General features: G+C 53.1%; 4 protein-coding genes across 5 annotated transcripts; 1 reads left to right on the forward strand and 3 right to left on the reverse strand.

Moving 5' to 3' along the window:
- Positions 1-356: 356 nt before the first annotated feature.
- PV07_04269 lies at positions 357-4139 on the reverse strand. Of its 2 annotated transcripts, XM_016391057.1 has the most exons (3): positions 1432-4139; positions 1191-1378; positions 357-1140 (listed from the first exon to the last, which is right to left on the reverse strand). In XM_016391057.1, exons 1-3 carry the CDS (start codon positions 3119-3121, stop codon positions 1003-1005), a joined length of 2016 nt encoding a protein of 671 aa, XP_016252959.1. In that variant the 5' UTR covers positions 3122-4139; the 3' UTR covers positions 357-1002. The 2 variants fall into 2 exon arrangements, with proteins under 2 accessions (XP_016252959.1, XP_016252960.1); XM_016391058.1 differs by having other exon boundaries at positions 1191-4139.
- A 7571-nt stretch (positions 4140-11710) lies between these two features.
- Positions 11711-14444, reverse strand: PV07_04270 (3-isopropylmalate dehydratase, large subunit). Its single transcript, XM_016391059.1, has 2 exons — positions 14279-14444; positions 11711-14216 (listed from the first exon to the last, which is right to left on the reverse strand). The coding sequence occupies exons 1-2, from the start codon at positions 14376-14378 to the stop codon at positions 11998-12000; spliced, it is 2319 nt and encodes a 772-aa protein (XP_016252961.1). The 5' UTR covers positions 14379-14444; the 3' UTR covers positions 11711-11997.
- A 1598-nt stretch (positions 14445-16042) lies between these two features.
- Positions 16043-17656, forward strand: PV07_04271 (uncharacterized protein). Its single transcript, XM_016391060.1, has one exon. The coding sequence runs from the start codon at positions 16206-16208 to the stop codon at positions 17292-17294; it is 1089 nt and encodes a 362-aa protein (XP_016252962.1). The 5' UTR covers positions 16043-16205; the 3' UTR covers positions 17295-17656.
- PV07_04272 (uncharacterized protein) lies at positions 17498-21051 on the reverse strand. Its single transcript, XM_016391061.1, has 9 exons — positions 20800-21051; positions 20717-20750; positions 20656-20668; positions 20402-20604; positions 19578-20342; positions 19455-19527; positions 19345-19400; positions 19075-19294; positions 17498-19016 (listed from the first exon to the last, which is right to left on the reverse strand). The coding sequence occupies exons 1-9, from the start codon at positions 20831-20833 to the stop codon at positions 17829-17831; spliced, it is 2586 nt and encodes an 861-aa protein (XP_016252963.1). The 5' UTR covers positions 20834-21051; the 3' UTR covers positions 17498-17828.
- Positions 21052-21165: the final 114 nt, after the last annotated feature.

The raw sequence follows: 21165 nt of genomic DNA on the forward strand, positions 1-21165 counted from the left end.
GTTCTCCGACTCATGTTACATGGGTCATGCACCTTGGCCGGTCAGCGTGTCATTGAATGGACGTTGAAATGCCGGAATATGGGGGCCTTCGAACTCGGTCATCTCGCTTCCCTCTTCGAATCTCCCTTCTGGAAAATTTCCATTTCAGGGGGAGTGTCGGGGCAGGGGGGCCACGAAATTAAGGCGTTGGCATCGCGTTTGCACTCTGTATGGGGTTCTCGTCTGGAAAGGGTGTACGGCGTAGAAGGGATGTACGGGTGTACGCGTGCACTGTTGGTGGGAAGCGCAGTCACTTTTACTCTCCAGCACTTCTCGAGCAAACAGTAACGTAGACCGAAAACCAGCCTCTGGTTGATCACGAGAATAACTGAAGGTGGTTGGACAGACGTTCATATTCTGCAATATCTTGAAAGATCAGTCCATCTCCTGGTGGTTTCCAACACAGCTATCCACAGCCACGCCTTTAAGCACCCAGCGACCAAGGTGTCGAGCCTCCTCCTCCGCATTGCTCAGCCATTCACTGTCTTCGATAACCTCGATCCCATCGATGTCTCGTCTCTCCTCCCTATCCACACTTTATTTGCGTCCTCCGCAGGGGTATCTTTCCAATGCAAATGCAGAATGGAGTGCTCACGCCCCTGAAGCTATGCCCGGTTGTAAGAAAAAGAACACACAGCCACCCCTTCGACCACGCTATGCAGGACCTGTACATGATTGTATGCAACAGATGTGGCAGTACACTGCCGAAATAAGAATCATTCTATTCTCGCAACAAGACAAATCGCGAGACTCATGGACATGCTCGTGCAAGGTCACCCCAGCTTCGCCCGCAATGAGGTAATGACGTTTTTGTACAACGAATCCGTACCACAGATTCTAAATTCGTATATTCATCACATTAGAATGTGGTTTTGAAAAATGATGTCGCTGAAATCAGCGTGGACCTCTCGGACGGGCCTGTTTCGAAGTCGGCGTCGATAAAGATTCATGGAAGGAGAAAGGTTATGATCGAGTATTCGACCGACTGACGGTCCGGTCGGGTGCGGGTGACATTGCACGGTTCGAGCCGATCAAGTCGATTTCGTGATCTCGAAGGACCGCGGCGTGCCTGGGATCTCGGAGGAATTTGGGTACAGAATCCTGCGACATCAAGTTAAGGTCTGTTCGTTCAATGAGTGCGATAAACTCACGCTAGCCATCAGTTTGAAGACGGCGCTCTGGGCAAGCTCAAATAGGTCGACCACTTCGTCGAGACTCTCACGCATAGACTCATCATCAGTATTGGTGCGGATCATTCGCGAGTCGAGACGGTTCCGTAGCGAATGGTCGATGTTGAGCTCGGATGGTGCCCCGGAAGCAAGAAATGAGTTGTAGAGACCTAGACCGATCAGCCAGGGAAGATTGGGGAGTAAGCAGCCTCGACCAACTTACCATATGCAGCAGCAAGGGTCTCCCTGACAGCCTCAGGACGGTCCAGCTTTCCAGACTTCTCGAGACTTCGATAATTGCTGGTGAAGTCCGACACGTCGAAATAGAATTGCAAATTCTCCTCGCAGAGTGACTGCCTAAGAAACTCTTTGAAGAGCAGCCGCAGGGCGGCATCTTGCAGGATCACGTTCAATCGGCTGACATTGGAGTCCCTAGCAAGTCGGCTTTTGTGATCTTTCGTATCCCGGCTATCTTCACTGTCAATGCTCGCGGGCCGTGCAAGCCAGCCGCAGACCCGTTGTCCCCTCTCTGTAATCGTGTAGATCGCATACTTGGTGGGTTGGAAGTACGTGGCCATCGGGTTCAAGCGGATATATGCTCGGTCTTCCACGACCGGAGCCATCAACTGCCACTTCACAAACAGTTCCGCCATCTCGTAGGTTTCCCTGCGATCAATAGTCGTGCAACAATCGAGTAACCAGTCGGATGCTGCTTTGCCAGTGAAGCTGTTATTCACCAGTTTGTCCAACACTCTTCGTTCCTTGGCCATCTTGACACCCACAAGTCCCGAAGCATACTCAGACACGGAATCAGAGTCTGACAAGGATGTTGAACTCTTCAGGTTAGGACCCTCTGAACCCATGAATCTGCGGAATATGATCTCAATCGTCGGCCTGTCCTGTACAAGCTTGTCGGTGGCCGGGTCCCTTTCCAGAGATACCATCTGCATCTGGTTTCGCCGTAGTATAGGCTCGATATGCCGGGCATTGATTCCATTCCGACTGCAGAACCTATGTAGAGTGGCAGAGCCTTTGGGTGTCAGTTGCCACACGCCACCCTTGGTCACAAAGACGTTGTTCCCTTTGGATTCGGCAGATTCGATCAGCCGCGCATCCACAAACCGCTGGCACACCGAGCGAGCCATTTCCTTGGCCATGGAAAAGGTTGTCGTCGTTGTTGTGACGACCCATCTTGATGGGTTCTTCGGGTCAGGTATGCGATTGGATTGAGAGAATTTCAGAGAGCCGAGATTGGTGATGGCCTCTTCTGACAAGAACGTCTCTTCGACCCTCGAGAACCTGACCCGGTGAGGGGTGAGTGGCAGGCTGGTAATGAGGGTGGCGAATAAGTCTTGAAAGTCCCGGGTAAAGGGTCGCTCATCGTCGGTCATGCGCAATATCTTGGAAGACGTCTGGTGCATTTTCCCATCTTTCCTGTCCTGGTTCGGCATTGATGGGACCGTCGTGCTGTTTCTCGATTCTTGGACTGGAAGGGGAACTCCGCTCGTTCTCCGCGACTGTGCCGCCACCAGCAATTCTGGCGACGTTGGTGAGCGCGGAAGACTTGGTCGTGGGACGCTGGAAGCGGCAGGCTGTTTGGAAAGACTTCCTGACGAGGTTGCCGAGCGCAGACTTGGTGTGGAACTTGTGCCCAGGGAGGCCAGGTTTGCGAAGGCGTTAGATGTCTTCTCGCGTGCCAAAGATGCCAGCGACCGTCGACTCTTGCTTTGGTTGAGGCTGGTTGAACTGGTGTGGTGGTGATGCGGTGGGCGAGTAGAGTCGGTACGAGGCGAAGTAGTCGAGGCGGAAGAGGAATCGTGGGCGATATCAGGCGAAACGACTTGGGCAGGTAAATTTGGAACAGGCGCCGAAGTCATAGAGTCGTTCACTGACACATCCGTTGGCTCGGGCATGGAGAAGACTGGAAATCATGCGGGTAAAGATGCTCAGGATTTGGACAGGTTCCGCACAGCATCGCCCTCGTACTGGGCGATTTCAGAGGGCCAGAGGAGCAGGACTGGCGGTCGACGTAGTAGTGTGGCAGAAACACCAACGGGGCGCAACCCACGACCCACGAAGAGCCGGGATTGCTCACCACGAGACCACGAGGATAGTGGAGCCACTTAAGCCGCAGGCTAAGCAAGGTCCTGGGCTCGGTGGCCCTGGCAGGGGGGGTAGTGGGAGGGCAGGGTCACCAGGGTTGAGAGTGGGTAAGGATGTAATTATTCGAGAAGAGTTCGCTCCGGGCCACTTACGACCCCGTCGCCCACTACCCAGAGTGTCTTGTGTCCTCCGTAAGTGTGTGCTGAGCGAGGCCCGCCAGGAGCGTGCTGACAGGGCGAAGGAGGGCAGATCGAGTTAGGCGCACGATTTGGCGAAAACGCCGGACACCTTTCGAAGACGTGCAACTGGAAGTGATCTTCGACAGCCTGTTGGTCTCAAGGATTGCCTCAATGGCCCTCCAAAGGGGGAAAGCTAGTGCTCAACTCCCCTCGTAACGAGCGACGATGGAGCCACGATCGAAACAAGTATCGCTGGTGGTAGGGCAGCTTGTCTGAGTATTGTCTGAACCAGGGCTGGGTCAAATCTGAGATGAGAGATGGAGAGCTGTACAACAGGAGTCCGAATTTGATGAGGTGGCGAGAATGATGGAGGCGCGGAGGGTTTCTCTTTTTTTTTCCCTCTCTGTCTTTCCCCTTCTCCTTCTCCTTGTTTGCGTTTGGTAAAAGTAACGTAAAAGGCGATCTGCCGGAGATCGTATTTGGCTGGGGGGGGCGATACGATGGACGTGGACTATGCTAAGACTGAATTCTTATTCAAGAAGGTAGATTGATTCACAGTGGAGGACAGAGAAGATGGTTGGATAGGATTGAAGATGAAGATGTACGAAGGACAGTAAGAGGAGGTGAAGACTTGGACCTTGACAACCGTGACTGACTGACGGTGTGTGATTATTTGGACATGGCTGAATGCTAAGCATATTCTGCATCCCAACAACGTGGCTCCGGGCAAGTACCAGTAAGAATCAGCATAATCCTCAGCGGGCATCACCCAGACGAAAGGGGGGCCAGGCATGCATATAGCCGGGAGCTCCACGGGCACGGCGGGCATTATTGACAGCGGGCGCCGGGCCATCCCTGACACCAGGCAGCAGATACTTGGTACAAATACTTGGGCACCTACAGTCGGTCCCCAAGTCGGTGTGCAGCGGGAAGAAGTGTGATGGTTGGTGACAGCTCACTGTTACCTAGGTACTGTAGGTACTGCTGCGCACTCTACTGGGACACCCCCTCCTCCAAAAGCATCTTCTTCTCTAATGCCTGGCCGCCTAACCGCCTGCTGGTTGTCAGTCTTTTTGGTATCTTCCCTAACCAGCAAATCTCTTCGCAGCGTGCCCCCTTCCTTGGAGGTAGTCAAAGCACTTTCATCGTCCACTTTATTTTCTGGGGCCTTAACGTCACCCACCCAGATTGCCCAGCAGCGAAAATTGGACCGCAACAATGATACTTTGTCAGAGCCTCACCACTCACTACTCCATACCGCCCACTTTCACCATCAGTCGAGACGGATGTTTTGGGAAATATTTCCAGAACCACTGACCACCCCCCCTCCCCCCCCCCCAAAAGGCGGTGCAGACAAGTAATCATGCGCACATGGTCCTCTTTCGTCTGCTGCCTGATCCATTCACAGGCTGCATTCATTCCGGCCGCTTTCCCGGTTGCGGGTAGACCAACTTCCACAATACAAGACGCCATGATGGCGCAAATTCGTCCATCCCTTCAAGCGGAGTAGACAAGAAGCTGTGCATCTTGTGAAGACATCCACTGTTACACACAATTACTGACTCAAGACCGGATGTGAGACGGATCAACCCAAACAAGGCTTTCTTGCGGATTCCTATGACCGATAGAATGGTAAGGTGTACGACTAGGACAGCTGAAGCACTCGGAAAGATACGGCTGTAGCTAACCAAAGGTCCACCGCAATTCCACGATCAGTGGTGACCTCTCGTTCAACAACCCCGTCCACAACCCACCTCGAGGTAACAGAACACAGAGTACTCCGTATATCAAGATGGCACTGACAAGAGCATCTTGGTGCCAGGTGACACTTCACACCATTCACTGTGGATTTGCAGCCCACTGATTGATACTTTGGCGAAATATTAGAAGCGGATCCTGCTCTTCAAAGAGTAAACGATCATCATCCGTACTGTAACTAACACCACAAACGACCCCCACAGACTGGAAGGGAAACAGCGTGTGCATGGTCGGGATGATCACGTTTTCCGGAGATTAAGAGCATGTCGACTCGTTATTGGTTTGACTTGTGGCAAAGGAACTAGGCATGACATCCTTCGCATTCCGAGAAGCAAGCTGACTTCCTCGGAGCTTTGCAGTGCTGCTCAGGATTTTCGATGCCTGTGCGGGTTGGATGCACGATGGTTTTCCCGGCCAAGCGAGAGCCGTACGAGCACACGTTATCTCGTTGTCAGGGGAGGAAACATTGGTGGTTTCGGATGCCCGGACAAGTTTGGAGATTCAAGGCCTCCAGAAGGTCGACCTCCCTTGCGAGTAGTCAGTCACAAGAAGCCATTGACCGTTACTATCTGGGGGCGCCACTCAGGGTGTTCCGGAGTACCACCACCATCAAGATATGGATAGCCTTTGATCCTGCGATATCACTCCATCTTGTGGCTCTGATTTGGTACGACAAAGCTTCTGTGCCGGGGCGCCGTGCAAAGGGCCCCTCTCCTCTCCAACATCAAGCTTCGTAGGCCACCCCCCGACTCGAGGGGTTGGAATGCAGGGGTAGCAGAAGGACAAGGGTCCCGTAAAGGGGATAGGCAAAGAAGGTTGAGATTCGAGAAGGCTACCGGCCACTTTCCGGTGCCCAGGCTGCGCATATCGAGAGACTGCCGCTTGATACGCTCGTGCCGGCCGGTGGAACGACCAGAAATGGTTCATTCATCTTGGACGAGCAGTTCCTCAAAGCCCTCGGCCTTGTACGTACAATCAAAGGCGCCAAGAGCAGAGGGTTCTGCAACCTCAATCACGGGCTGTCGTGCCGCAGACTTTGCGGCGAGGTTAAACCTTGACCAATGGTTATTGGCTACACCGGTCTTGGGGGGGGGCGACGAAGGAGCAAGGCAGAAGACGTGGCATGGCCAGTCCTTCGGTCACGTAAAGTGTAACTCCGCCTCAAGTGTTCAAACTTCATCCGTCATGTTCGAGGATGGTGATCGTCAGGCTTGAGATGAAACGAACTAAGAGAGGGGATTTGCACCTCAAACCAATGGCACCCTGGCACTCGATCATTTAGGGTCTAGGTTCGAAGGAGCTTAGGCCTAGGCGAGCAACAAGCTTCGAGTGCTGGCGTGAAGAAAAGAGCCCTGAGGCTACGTCGCGAGAGTACTAGGCTGTGCAGCTGAGGGAAGCACCGGCACCGGTGGGTGGTGCTTTGACTAGCCTAAGAGCCTGGCCCAGGGAGGCCACGTGGAAAAGTGTCAAGGGCTTCCTCTTCAGGTGTGGGTGCCAGGGGGTGGGGGTGCCTGGCTCTAGCCTGGTTGAACTGCTTTAACTGGATTCACTGGAGTCGCTGGCTGGGGGGGCCGCAAATCGCAGCCTTGGTCCTTGGAACAATCAAACCCATGCCCATGGTCCACCCCGGCGTTCGAGGTTCGTGGCTGACAACCACCGTCTTCCAGGCTTCGAGAAACATTCCAGGTTCCACAATCGAAGCAGTTTAATTTGAAAACGATCCACCCTTACGTGCCAGGCGACGCACTTGACGGAGCATCTTATCCAACATCCATGACCTGTGGACACACTGGGAACACCCTGTCAATCAGCAGGGCTGAAGATAGTTACCCTGTCAGTTCAAAAAGGGGGGGGTGAAGGGGGGCGGACATTTATCGTGGGTGTCGAGAGAAAGGTGCAGATTCTGTTGTCATCCCATGCCATCCATCCACCCATCTCCATCCATCTCCGTCCATCAATTCACTAGCACTTTAACTCATCATGGCTAGCGAGGGCGAATTTCTCCACGTCGCCTCTTGCACCTTGTTTCGATTTTGCTTCCCCAATTTTTTCCCTGTGTATCGACCAGTCTTGGAAGCAGAAATGAGCTGGACCTTCAAACCACGCCGGTGGACAGCCTAGCGGTCAAGTCCGCCTCGCACCTTGCTTGATCAAGACTCCTCTTTGCGCCTGTAGAGACCGCCTGTTGCGTCTCAACTCCCATTCGTCCCTCCGCCATGATTCCATTTTCCCCTTTCAGTCGCCTGCGAGGCAATCCAGAAGCAGCCATGGAAACATTTCATCACTCCTCTGTCAATCGAATATAACCCCCCCAACCAGATTCGCACGGCTAGAACCTTCGGCGGCTTCTCGGCACCTCGTGTCCATCCTCATCACTCGTGAGACTTTGATTGTCCAACCTCCATCTATCTTGGGCTCCACGCGCTCAAGTACCTCCTCTCAACTCTGGTTGCAACGATGTCGCAAGCTTCCATACGAGACGACCAAACTCCGCACCCGCTAAGCTTCCGACCCCATCCGGTGGACTTGCAATGGGGACACGCAGACTGGGCAAAGAAAATCAAGGAAACATGAGAAAAAATTATCACTATTAGCACAGAGGACCATTTGCCATCCTCTAACTGGCATGGGAACTTGCCTGCACGATCTCTGCACAAGTGGTACACTGGGCCCTGCAGCCAAGCTGCTCGTATTGACGGTCAATCCGCCCCATGGTGTGGCCACACAGTTCATCCTCCGGGCCGTGGTGGCATGCAACCACGGCACAACAGGCTACGCTTCCCGCAAAACTCTTGGGCCAGAGGCTCTATTGATGGTTTCTCAAACTTTGTCCTCGCCTCGTTGTTGATGTTACTGACTGCTTGTACGAGTCATGAAGGCCAGGTTTCACCGAGGAGAGGCATCTGTGGGCTCTGGGCAGTGGTCCTACCCACGCCGTCCTGCCGTTTCCCGTGTCTGGATCTCGACCTCTGCACTGACTCGTCATATCTGCATGCTCTGAGCTCATGCCCAGCCAGTCCAAGCCTCTCAATTCCAAAGGAGGTGAAAACTCCGATTCGATCGTCGTGTCACCAGTGTCAAGCGTCCAATATTGTCGCGGTATTCAACCCATGCCTAGACTCACACCCACCTGCATCGACGCAGTCTAGCATCTTACCTGTTCCACGTGGCCGACGCCCCCTAAACCCAGATTTTGTGGCGGCCACGAGGTTTTTCTGCGGGACACTGCGTTTCACAGCTTTAACTTTCAATCACTGCAGCCCAGCTGCCACACGGCCCCGGGGTTGGCATGAGCACGGTATGGTACGATTGGCCACGAGTCTCATTCGAACTGCCTTTTCTGTTGATTCTCAGACTGCCCGAGCAATACTCTCACGCTGCAAGGGACAAGCGAAAGTCACTGGGGGGACTTTGTCTTGTACCCTTCAACTCCTCGCGTAGTGCCAGAGGCTTCTCGCATTCACGAGCACAGCTCTCGACCCACGTTCGAGGAAGTGCACTTTTACTGTGTTGTGAGCCTCTCAGGACGGATCCAGCAGGTTGGCCTTCACGCCTTTGAACCCAATCTGTGCGGTGGCCCAGTTCCCGTCCACACAACAGGGGTAGAACACACTTTCCCTTGCTGTTCACCAACCGTGGAAGGTTCTCACAAGACTAAGAATAGGTTAGATTACATATGATTCTACAGTTGGCATGCCTGAAACTTTGAGCCTATGCTAGCGGGTGCGCCTTGCCATTCACTGTTCCAGCCGTGCCCTCGAATTACTGTACGCCTTGCTCAAGCGCAGAACTTGGCTGAATCCATTGGAGGTCGACACCACTTGGGCAAAGAGTTGAGCCGACCATGCTCACATTTCTTCCTCTCGTGCCTTGCTTCGAGGTCGAATTCTACTTCATCAAGGTCTGAGCGCCAAACTGTCACTACGCACTTTCGATCTGTGGGGCCAGAGGTCATATTGCGTTCACCGACTTTGAACAGTGCATGTCGAAGCTGTTGTAGAAAGAAACAGCAAACACCACAATGGTGCCTTATACCCCCACAAAGGAGCTCTTTTCATTAGCAAGCAGCTGGTGGTCGGCTGTGTGTACTCGACCATCAACCGGACGTTATAGATCGACCGATTTATTCTGCCCTCGTTTAAGCGAGCATCCAACATACACGCTATCACCCCAATTAGACGCCGAACCCTCACCGACAGTTTAGAACCGTGCAATCATGTTCCCTTGTGCCTTTGGGCTCGAATCTACTTGACGAGGTCACCATAATCAAACGCTCGCAAGTGGGTGGGTGGATCGCAGAACTGTGCGGTGAGGACGCCCACGTGGCCAAGCCAGAATCAGCAGGAATCTCAGCCCTTCACTGAATTGGCTGACCTCGAACACGAGCGACATCATACACTTGAGGCCGAAGGTGCAGCAAGCCCACGTACGTGGTCAAGCTGCATTCCGGTCACCGTCCCAGTTCTCCGTGTCTCAGGCTCGCAGCTCCATCCTTTGCGCCCACCCCGACTCTGCGCACAAGAATGGATGGATCGTTTTATTCATTGCACCCAAATTCCGAAGTGACCCGAAGATGAGGTGATGATGGTTTACCTCATTGGGGACATCACCCTGTATTTTGTCGACAAACCCTCGTGAAAGGCGTGCTAGGATGGTGTTGGAGAGGCAACCCAAGACTTCACATGCTACCTTGCCATTTCAGCCTGAGTGACAATGTAATGTCAGCAGAGTGACAACTTCAGCAGAAAGGTGTGCAGGGTCGAGCCCTCCAGTACGCCCACTTCCTGAAGCTGTAGGTGGACGACCAGATGCTCCTAATTGCGCCTTTCAGGTAGCCATGAGAAGACAATGTTTCCAATCGATGCTGAGATCAGCCCCCCCCCCTCAACACCCAATTCGGTCGTCATATCAGCTTCAAATTTGCTTGCCTTTGGATGCAGCGCTCACCAAGGGTTGATGAAGACGGATTCCAGAGGAGCCGCTGTTTTGCAAAGGTAAACCCCGAGGGGGAATATGTACAGCGTGCTGTTGCATCTGCCATCGATATGCGCATGCTTTTGCCGTTCCACTTCTGGAAAGGGTCACTCCCTCGAGAGCTCTCCTTCAGGAAAGCTCTCGGCGGTTGACCTGTGATTCCAGATCTTACACTCCTCTACCTATATATTCGCCCTAAAGACTAACCGTCCGTTCGCTGACAACAAGGTGGCCCCAACTCCGGCTCAACTGTGAGAGAAAAAAAACCCCCATTCGAGAGCATTCGATTGATCTGCTCTCTACATATTTGGTTTTACAGGTGGTGCAGCAGCAGATTTCCTGTTATCAGGCCCCTGGTGAACTTGGCAACGGCCGACAGAGGATCCATTGCACGGGACTCTCTGCCAGCCGCCGTTCGTCGGGAACAGACCCCTCGGTCGACCGTCATTGCCTCCAGGCTTCCCTCTCCTGCATCTTCGTCCTTCCCTCATTTTCTTTCAACGCACGCAGTCGCTGCTGAGACTTTCTCAAGGGCTCATAGCCAGCAAGGGTCTATATATGTGAGAAAAGAGACAATACGATACCCTACAACCTGCTTGCACAGCCGTGGATAGGAACTGGGCCCTCACGGGAGCCTGGCGTCGAACTTTGGTGTGAAGAAAGACATTTACAGAACCTAAAAGAAATAAAAGGGGACGAAGAGGGTTGTCCTCCAAGGGGAGGTACGGTAGCCCGACCAGAAATTCCTTTTCCATTTTTCTATCTGGAAGAGAGCGCGATTCGTAGATGATCATTTTCAGTGTTCACGCCCAATCTACCGTCTCTTACCTCTCCCCCTTTCTTTCCATTGCCGCATTCCCTCTCTTTCCTACAAACGACATGATTACATGTGTTTTTGACTGGATCGTCACTGAACGGCTCTACCTCTACCCTGATCCCCTCTCGACGCGAAGGTCACGTCCTCCACTTTGTGGGGGTAATTCTTTCTCCCCCAGCCCTAGCTAGCACTGTCAGCGGAAGAGGCTTGTATCTAGTTGGATAAGTAGGTACCTAGGTAGGTACGAGTAGAAGTATAGACGAGTATACAAGATAATAAATACAAGAGAGATTCGAATCTAGATATATATATATCCTTCGTTCTTAGAGCTTTCTCTCTCCCTCTCTCCCTCCCTCCCTCCCTCCCTCCCAGTCTCTCTGTCACGGTTTTCTCTCGACGCATCGCTCTCGCCGTTTGGGTTCTCTAGGACAATGCATTTTGACCAGCGCCTGCTCACTACACCCCGTACGGTACACGCACGGACGTAGGGCCGTCTACGGTATCTGGAACGGGCATTCTTGAATCCTGTTCTCACGAATACTGCTTGGCTTGCCGTTCTTGAGCCCTCGTTAGCTATGAATTACAGGATAGAATCCCCCCTGGGCGCGACGGCGGGTTGAAGGACACCTAGGTATCTGGATCAAGCTTCCGAGCACTAATTACTCTTTCTCAACCCAAGAAGGAGAGGACGGGCTGAGGGGTGGGGGGGTAGATTCGATCACTCATCAATCATCTACCATCAACGCCATGAACTCATCGGAATACTTTTATAATCAACAAGGAGATCAGGATTGAAGTGGCTTTCCAGTTCGCCAAACTATTCGTCCAAGTATGTTCCTCTCAAGGAATTCCCTCATCATTTTTTTTTTGGTGGTTCGTACCGCCCCGTCGAGTGATTTGCAAATTACAGCAGCTCCGTTTGAGGTTTCCTTTCCCGAATCCCAGCACACTACGTCTATTACCATTCGACAGGATCGGTCTTGACCTCGCCCCGATTCGTCTTGGGTACGGGCGCCGCCTCGATCTTGACGGGGCCTTTGCGCCACTTCTTGAGATACCCACTGCCGTCCAACCACGGCGTGTCCAAGGTCCTCTTGGCTTCAAACTGGGCGATCTTGTCCTCCATCTGCATGGTCAGGCCGATGTCGTCGAGGCCCTCGACGAGACAGTGCTTGCGGAACTCCTCCACCTCGAACCGGGCGAGCTCGTTGCCCTTGTCGTCGCGGATGACCTGGTTGGGCAGGTCCACTTCGATCTCGTGGCCGGCTCGGGCCTCGTCGGCGATTTTGTTGAGCTTCGCCTGGTCGGGCATGATGAGCGGCAACATGCCGTTCTTGAAGGTGTTGTTGAAGAAGATGTCCGCGTAGCTCGGGGCGATGACGCACTTGATTCCAAAGTCCAGAAGCGCCCATGGGGCATGTTCTCGCGAAGAGCCGCACCCGAAGTTGGGCCCGGTGACGACGAGGATCTTGGCCTGGCGGTAAGGTTCTTTGTTCAGGACAAAAGACGGGTTTTCGCTGCCATCTTCGTTGTAGCGCAAAGGGTGGAAGAGCGCGGAGCCGAGTCCGGTGCGCTTGATGGTCTTGAGGAATTGCTTGGGGATGATGGCGTCCGTGTCCACATTGGCTTTATCGAGAGGTGCTGCGATACCTTTGAGCACGGTGAATTTGGGGAGACCGCCTGATGCTCCCGATGCCGGGACGTGATTTGTGGCTGTGCTTGTTGCGTCTGTGGGGATGTCGAGGATACGGTCAAGCTCTTCTTCAGAGTCGACTTCAGCAAATTCAGGCCTCACGTCAAGTTTGGGGTCTGCTTTGGCGGGGGAGGGATTGTCGCTGTATTTGCGCACATCAGCCAATTTGCCCACGATGGCCGCCGCCGCCGCCATGACAGGAGACACAAGATGTGTGCGGCCCAGAGCACCTTGCCGTCCTTCGAAGTTGCGATTCGAGGTACTGGCACAGCGTTCTCTGGGAGACAGAATATCAGGATTCATGCCCAAGCACATTGAACAGCCAGCTTCCCGCCATTCGAAGCCGGCGTCCAGGAAGATCTTGTCCAGCCCTTCGCTCTCAGCTTGGGCTTTGATATTGCCAGAACCTGGAACAACCATGGCCCGCTTGATATTTGGTGCCACTTTCTTGCCCTTGACGATCTTCGCGGCAGCACGAATGTCCTCAATGCGGGAATTTGTGCATGAGCCAATGAAGACCTTGTCCACCTCGATGTCTTCCATCTTGGTGCCGGCTGTGAGTCCCATATATTCAAGGGCCCGTTTGCAGCTTGCCTTCCTGTTCGGGTCCTCAAAGTCATCAGGGCCCGGGACGACGCCAGTAATGGGAACGACATCCTGCGGCGACGTACCCCAAGAGACTGTAGGGGCAATGTCCTTGGCGTCGATGAAGACCTCGATGTCATATTTGGCACCTTCGTCCGACCTTAAGCTGGCCCAGTAGTTTGTCGCCTTCTTCCACTCATTGCTGTCGACCTTTGGAGCCAGAGGACGTCCCTTGAGGTAGTCGAAGGTGGTCTGGTCGGGGGCGATCATGCCGGCCCTAGCTCCTCCTTCGATCGACATGTTGCAGATGGACATGCGGGCTTCCATGCTGAGACTTCGGATGGCAGAGCCGCAGAACTCGATGACGGCGCCTGTACCGCCGGCGGTGCCGATGACCCCAATGACATGCAGAATTATGTCTTTGCTGCTCACCCCGGGGGCCAACTGGCCGTCGACCTGTATCCGCATGTTCTTGCTCTTTTTTGTGATCAAGCATTGCGTGGCCAGGACGTGTTCGACCTCGCTAGTGCCGATACCAAAAGCCAAGGCGCCGAAGGCGCCATGAGTCGAGGTGTGGCTGTCGCCGCAGACGACTGTTGTGCCGGGCAAGGTGAAGCCTTGTTCGGGACCGATGATGTGCACGATGCCTTGATTCTTGTCCCCGAGGCCAAAATATGTGAGCCCAAAATCTTTGACATTGTCTTCGAGGGTTGTGCATTGTAATCTGCTGTCGTCTTCCTTGACAAAGTCTGCCACATTCTTGAAATTCTTCCGTGACGTCGTGGGGACGTTGTGGTCGGTGGTAGCAAGGGTGCAGTCTGGTCGGCGGACTTTCCGCTTGGCGTTCTTCAGCCCTTCGAAGGCTTGTGGAGATGTGACTTCGTGGACAAGATGTCTATCTGTGAGAGATGTTAGTGGTTTCTGAGTCCAGGTGTTTCCGGGGCAAATGGGTGTGGCATACCAATATACAAGAGGACAGTGCCATCTCGCTCTTCGTTGACGATATGGTCTTGGAAGACCTTGTCATAGAGGGTCCTGGGGGTGGACTCGATGGAAGGCATCTTGATAGACTCGGCAGCGATCAGTACCTTGAGCGAGATTCGAGATTCAGGAATGGAACATCCAGAATGAATCTTCGAATAGCAGGGCACAAGATATAAGCAAAAAGGTTTGGAGAGACTGTGGATGGCGGGGGAGCCCGACATCGGAGCAGCAGGATGACTTCGCACGCCCGCTGATTGGCTCGCCATGGGATGCAGGCTACCAGTGGCTAGACATGAGCACGGCACTGGACGTCGTGCGTTGGTCTTGTAGACTCAGCATTCTTGTGACACATCTATCGATCTCGTTCCTGACATCTCCAACACATGTCTATTAGCTGTGGATGGTATACTGAAGCCTGCTATCTCGTCGACAGGCTATTCGTGGTGTTTGCCCGTTAGCTCGCTGGACGTGGTGAGTACAGGTGAGCAACTGCACTCATTCCATGTTTCCGTGGTGAGGAATTGAAGAATCCCTAGCCATGCCGCTGCATGCCACCCGACGGTAGCCATGATTGATGCACTGTTGCCTTGTGATCAACAGTCCGAGCACAGTCAGTCATGAGCATGGAGAACCCCTGTGGTGGTACAACGATCCCAGAAATATGCCGAGCTTCCATCATCATGGACGAGGCTATGGGGCTGTCAACTCATCAACCATGATGAGAAAACTCAGCTGGGACTGCCCAAGTTCGCCGACTTCGGACAACTGAAAGGAGATGATGCGGTCTGAGGGACCTCCTGATCAGTCACGGTGCTTGTCTGGTTGTCCCTGGGGCCTGGTTCATGTTTTCCAGATTGAGGGGTGACTCTCTCAGTGGCCGACGGGGTCCCTCTGGTGACATGTTGAAGTTCTCACACCACACAGTGAAAACAAAAACAAAACAAAAAGGCAAGGAAATGCTTTGGGAGTTGAACATCTATCTACCCTGTTTCAGCCTTTCATACATTCATCTCTGGGAGCAAAAAGTTCAAACAGGCCGCGCAGTTCCATTTTACCCTTTCCGTCCCAGTTCCCTTGTCGATGCCAGAGAGTGCGTTATCCAGCACTCTCCAACACCCACGAGGACTGGGAGACATGGCAAGACCCCGTACAGTGCCATGTCAGAAAAGGCCCCGCCCTCCGACCCGTTGGAACTTTCCAATTTGTCCCATAGCCCGAAACTCGAAGTCGTAGGGGTCTCATTGCTGGTCTCACTTCTTTCAAATGGGGCTATGTTGACCAGAATTGTGCAGATACAATTGATATGGGTGTAATTAGTTGGGGAGTGTTATACGATATGGCTTGGCGAGTGGTGAAGTACTTAGTATTGATATTGTCCTAACGGGCAGGTCGGTCGAGGTGTAGAGTGCAAGCTGTAAAGGGAGCTTGCACTTTCATCTCACGCAGAACCAAGAATCATTCATTCAGAGATGGTCTCCTCGTTCGTGTAAGCAACACCGTTCTCTTTCTCTCACACAAATCCATTGATTGCATCTCGCCGAAATGTTAGAGCAAGCAAGCGACGCTCCATCCAATGAGGACTCCAGCCTCGAATCGAAGCTCCCGTGTCCACGCTCCCTCGCTGACAATTGCCCCCACCGAAGCGCTCGAGAATCTCCAAGTCGGCAGGCTTGCAGGGGCTGCGTATCTGACTAAATGCGCCACCTTCGTAACCGCTGAGCTCTGGACCAGGCTGGGAGGTGCGGATTCAAAAAGTGGGCATTTGACAAGTGGCAAACTGAGCAAGATCTCGAGTTTCGAACAAGCTGTTCCCAAGCCCATTGCTCTCCTTTACCCATGACTATTGGCAAAGGACCAGACGATTCAGCTGCAGACCGCTAGCCGACCTGCATCCGCCTAACCGGATGCCTAGATTTGGGCTTCGCGAGCTGAGAAGAGCCCAGACAACCGTCAGATCGGCCTCATCGTCTTCCAACCATGTCCTTCTGCTGACCCCATCTACGCAACGAGCACCTTCAACGTGCGCCCCCAGCATCGTGGGCACGCATTTCGCGCCTCAAAATCGTCCTTGTTTACGCATTAGTCGGTTTACAACATCTACATCGCTCAATAGCAGCGATGCGGCTAGAAAGCCAGCCCAGGCGGCCATGGTCAGCAGTGAGACTCCGGCCAGAGGTACCCCTCCCCCTCTAGGTAGAATCGGAATAGTCTTCACCGATATTGTCAAATCGACAAACATATGGGAGAAAGACACAAACGCCATGATCGAGGCCATGAAACTGCACGATGACATGATCAGAGGCCTCACTGTCGCCAACGAAGGCTACGAGGTCAAGCAAAATGGCGACGGCTTCATGATCGCCTTCGCCACCGCGACTTCTGCGGTGCAATTCTGCCTAGACGTGCAAGAAAAGCTGCTAGACGAGCACTGGCCGAAGGAGATCCTCAAGCTGCCACCCGGCCAGGAAACCAAGGACCCTGAAGGCCACGTCCTGTTCCGCGGCTTGCAGTTGAGGATGAGTGCCCACTGGGGCGAGCCCGTGAGCAAGTGGAACGAGGTCATCCAGCGCATGGATTATCTCGGCCCGGTGGTCAATCGGGCCGCTCGATTCATTCAGGTCACAGAGGGCGGCCAGATCGTGGTATCCGAAGAATTTCTGCTCCAGCTGCAGAGCGAGTTGGAAATGGCCAAGCAGCAGAACGAGGCACAGGAGCCGGTCCAGGCAGCTGACGAGGAGGGCAACCATCACTCCCATGCAACAAACACGCCGGCAGTCTCTCTGGACCTTCGCAGTCTGCGTAGCCGGCGAGACCAAAAAAACCTCACGCACCAGCAATTCGAGATCCGGCCGCTGGGGGACTACGAGTTCCAGGGCCTGGATGACCCTCACAAGCTCTATTTCATTGTTCCCTGCTCGCTTGAAGGGCGGGTGGACCACTGGCATCAGGTCGCGCATGTGACGGGGGTGAAAGGCAATGTTCGCTCACCATAAAACCGAGGGTCGACATGTCCATCCAGACCGACCGTGAGAGAGGAAAGAGTTTAGTATAACAATCAAAGAAGCTTTATCAGTCCTGCTAGGCTTTCTTCCCTTGTCGAGGAGGAACCTGAGGGCGAGAGAGAGCAGGATGAGAACGCTGCTGTCCAATGTTCGGCGGTCAGCTTGTACAAACAAGAGAGTGAAAGGGGAGACAGTATATCAGTGTATTTTTGCCCTGTTTCACCGTGTACAATATGAAGCCATGTGATGAATTCAACTGGCGGCATCGGGGTAGTGCGATTGCAATACATTGAAATGGACAGAAACCAACGCGGATAAAGGTGCTTTGACGATCTGCATTGATTGCTCCCGGAGACCATTTTCACAAATCCCTGGTAAACTCTTTGAACAGCCGTGATGGACACTCCAGGTCTTCTTCAAACCGCTTTTCCAGCCCGAGTCAAATACAGCCTGGTATCTATCGGTGCACCATGCGTGTGCCCGAACGTCTCAAGAACTCCTTGCGCTCGTAGTTGCCGGGGCGTTTCAAGCAGCAGCCTCGACATCGTCTCCATCCGCTTCGACAGCCCCATTCGTTTCCGGAGCCTTATCGGGCTCATTTTCCTTCTCAGTGTCGCCGTTCACGTCAAGAAGGTCGTCTGACGCCTTGGCCAGTGCCGCTGCACCATTTCCACTTTCCGTCTCCTCCTCTAGCTTGATGTATTCTTCCCATTCGGGGAACAAATCCTCATCCTGGCCCTTTCCGGGGACGCCCAGGAGCCTCGCGACCTTGCCCTTTCCTTGCTTCTCGAGCCCCTCTTTCCACTCCACTGCCAGCCCCGGTGTCAAGCTCGGCTTGTACGTCTGGCTGAACAGCACTGCCTCGCTGATCCTTCCTGTGCGTTTAAGAAGGTCCATGCAGCTTACCACATCGCCTGTGGACCACAGAGCAGCAAAAGCGACGTTGTTGGCTCCCGATTCTTCCGCTTGCTTCGCGAGTTTGAGTAGTCCTTCCTTGTTGCCTGAGCTGGTGTACAAGAGCAGCAGAGAACCGAGGTCTCTTGCGTGAGTAAAGCACTCTTCTGCGAGTTTCACGTCCCACGCTTCAAGCGCCTTGTCAGCAACAGCTGCCCACCGTGCTTGAGTATCGGATTCCCTTGCAATTTCTAAAGCGATCGCGAGATTGTTCAAACCCAGCGCTAACTCGAAGCGGTGCTCAGGATCAGTGGCGACTTCTAGTGCGAGGTCCTTATGGCCCTGGGCTTCGAGGAAGCGTGCAATCTTGTTCATTTGATCTTGCGGGATATCGGAGAGGAGTTCTTGGGCGGCTTCGAGTTCATCCCGCAAGACTAGAGTCTGGTAGGAGAGTAGCGCGGTGGAGAGTCTGTACGAGACAACGTTGACGTCCTTATCGCAGAGGTAGACTCGCTCATCGCGTTGAAGGTACCGCAATAGGTACATCGGTTGGTCGAATTGAGCGATATTCACGACTTGTTCGCCCAGGAGGTAGCTGAGACGAGTGCTAGTGGTGAATAAGAAAGCATCGCCGACCCATTCGCCGGATTTTACAGATTCTTGCAAATCAGTTACGACGGAGAAGGCGGCCTCGACACCATCTTCGTCTGCCTGGCCCGAATTGAGGCCATCAAGGTAAGCTTCGCGGTCGAAGCGGAGGACGTAGGTGGTGTCGGAGCAGGCAAGGGCCACTAGTTCGCCGGACTCGCTCCAGTAGACCTATCCCGAATCTGTCAGTCACGGTCACTTCCAACCGGTGGATTTATAGGATCGCTACCTCTGTAGGTTCGACCTCAATTCTCCGGATGAGACTGCCAGTCTCCCAGTCAAACATGCCAATCCCTCCTTGCCCTTTGACGCCGAGAAGAGCACCACCGCAGAGACCTTCGGCTTGGAAGCCCACATCAAGACTTCCACTTTCTTTCAGTTTCTTGAAGATTTTAACGCTCGTGCTAGACTCTCGGATCGCATAGTCCGTTGGGTTCTGATGTGATGCCCTTCAACAAACGTTAGCGGATTATTACAACTCCGGATGAGGCTTCTCTACCATGCAAAATCAAGTGCTGAGCCAAAGGCTTGATTTCTCCATGCCAATGCAGTGTACTAGGAGGCTGTCAGCAGAAAGTCGTCGCCGAAGGGAACCACCAGAATACTCACAATGATGAACTCTCCATCACCACAGACGCTGACGAACCTGCCATTGGGTGAGTGGGATAGTGTGGTCGGATAGCTATATGTCATGTTAGCAGTTTCATCATGCTGTTTGACAGTGATGCTCACATTTCGGTGGTGCCCATTTCTTTGCTCGGAAGAGCAATAGGTGCGCCATCCTTGAGCGTTGCATCTCCTCCCTTGATTATAGCAGACACTACCTCGTTGTGACGTGCCCAGACGAGTTTCCCAGTTCCATCCATGGAAACAGCAGGCTCCTCTCGGCCCATTTTGACCACAACGGCGCCATCATCAAAGCCCATGGCAACACCCTGTTTTCCTCTTTGGTACGAGACACACCATGCCCTCTCCAGACCATAGCTCAGTGATTGCTCTAACCGGTACGTATTGGCGTGCCATATCTTGATGGTCCCGTCTTCAGAACCGGATATGATGACTGGTAATTCAGGGTGATAACAGGCGAAGCTGACATTGCTGGTGTGTCCTTCAAGTGTTGCAATGAGAGCTTTGGTCGTGTAATCCCAGACTTTGACAGTTTTGTCATCGGAAGTGCTGAGCAAGTAAGGTTTGTCACTGTGCGGGTAGTAGTCGACGTGATTCACACCCTTTTCGTGTGCCTCGATTGTCTGCTTTGCGGTGGCATTGTCGATGCTCCAGATCTTGATAGTTCGATCTAAGCATGCTGATGCAAAAACATTGGTGTCTTTGGGGTTTATTGCGAGGCCCATCACATAGTGTTGATGTCCGACAAACTCGCGCACGCACCGCCAGTCCTTTTCCCAATCGAACATGCGAATTGTCATGTCATCTGAGGCTGTCAGGACCACGCTGAGGACAGGATGCACGACAATTGCGCGGATATAATCTGGGTGTCTGCAACCATCATTGTAAGCCCACCTATTCCATTTCTTTGGAAGCCACAAGCCGCTTACGCCTCAAATGATTTGACCTTTTCACTTGTATTCCAGTTGACCACTCTAAGTTGGAAATCATCGCTGCCACATACGATCCAGTTCTTTCTTTCAATGAACCTTCCCGCCCTCACAGGCACATCGGTGAGCTCGAATGTCTTGATGATGGCTTGGGTTTCGTAGGACCAAATGTGTGCATGGCCATTGTATAAAGTGGTGAGAATCTTGAACCGTCAGCGCCGAAGGTGGACGGGGAGGAATCAGGAAAGTTATACCCATGGTTCGGTACTATGCAACTGTTAGAATTCTGTCTTCTCGGTAGAAGTTAGTACTTGCCTGTGGAAATCAATGCCCTTTACTCGCTCCGAGCCTTGACAAGGTTAGTCTTGATACATGACAATCGCGGGAATTAGACAAACGAGCAAAGAGTTGTCTCTTGACGTCCAGGCGCATGGCGGCATCCAAGAGTCAAGAATATTGTTAGGGTATTTGGCGGCGCACACAAGGGTGCTTGCTCGACCGATTAGGGTGCAGTCAGAAATCGAACCGGGCGGGAAAGAAACCAAACACAATATTCCATATCATCAATTCATGGTCGTCGTAAGCGCCGCAGTTCAGTTCATTGAAAGGAGTCGTACAGTTGTCAAAGGACGCGGGCCCGTGGTTCGGTGGTTTTGACAGAATGTCCCCAAATCCAAGCCTCGCAGGCACATACATTGAAAGTTTATATAGGTCCCGCCGCTTTAAACCCAACTTCTCCTCCCTCTCCGCACAGATAACTCGTG

This window comes from Cladophialophora immunda (assembly GCF_000835495.1).
Source record: "Cladophialophora immunda strain CBS 83496 unplaced genomic scaffold supercont1.2, whole genome shotgun sequence".
In the NCBI taxonomy this organism is placed as follows: Eukaryota; Fungi; Ascomycota; class Eurotiomycetes; order Chaetothyriales; family Herpotrichiellaceae; genus Cladophialophora; species Cladophialophora immunda.

Bases quoted from the DNA above. Each gene is read 5' to 3' on its own strand.
- PV07_04269 (XM_016391057.1), bottom strand. From the start codon at position 3,121: ATGCCCGAGCCAACGGATGTGTCAGTGAACGACTCTATGACTTCGGCG. The intron at 1,379-1,431 runs GTAAGTTGGTCG...TGATCGGTCTAG, and splicing joins GACCCTTGCTGCTGCATATG to GTCTCTACAACTCATTTCTT. The intron at 1,141-1,190 runs GTGAGTTTATCG...TTGATGTCGCAG, and splicing joins TCTTCAAACTGATGGCTAGC to GATTCTGTACCCAAATTCCT.
- PV07_04272 (XM_016391061.1), bottom strand. From the start codon at position 20,833: ATGCGCCTGGACGTCAAGAGACAACTCTTTGCTC. The intron at 19,528-19,577 runs GTGAGCATCACT...CATGACATATAG, and splicing joins GAAATGGGCACCACCGAAAT to CTATCCGACCACACTATCCC. The intron at 19,017-19,074 runs GTAGCGATCCTA...GATTCGGGATAG, and splicing joins TTGAGGTCGAACCTACAGAG to GTCTACTGGAGCGAGTCCGG.
- PV07_04270 (XM_016391059.1), bottom strand. From the start codon at position 14,378: ATGCCTTCCATCGAGTCCACCCCCAGGACCCTCTATGACAAGGTCTTC. The intron at 14,217-14,278 runs GTATGCCACACC...CATCTCTCACAG, and splicing joins CACTGTCCTCTTGTATATTG to ATAGACATCTTGTCCACGAA.
- PV07_04271 (XM_016391060.1), top strand. From the start codon at position 16,206: ATGCCTAGATTTGGGCTTCGCGAGCTGAGAAGAGCCCAGACAACCGTC.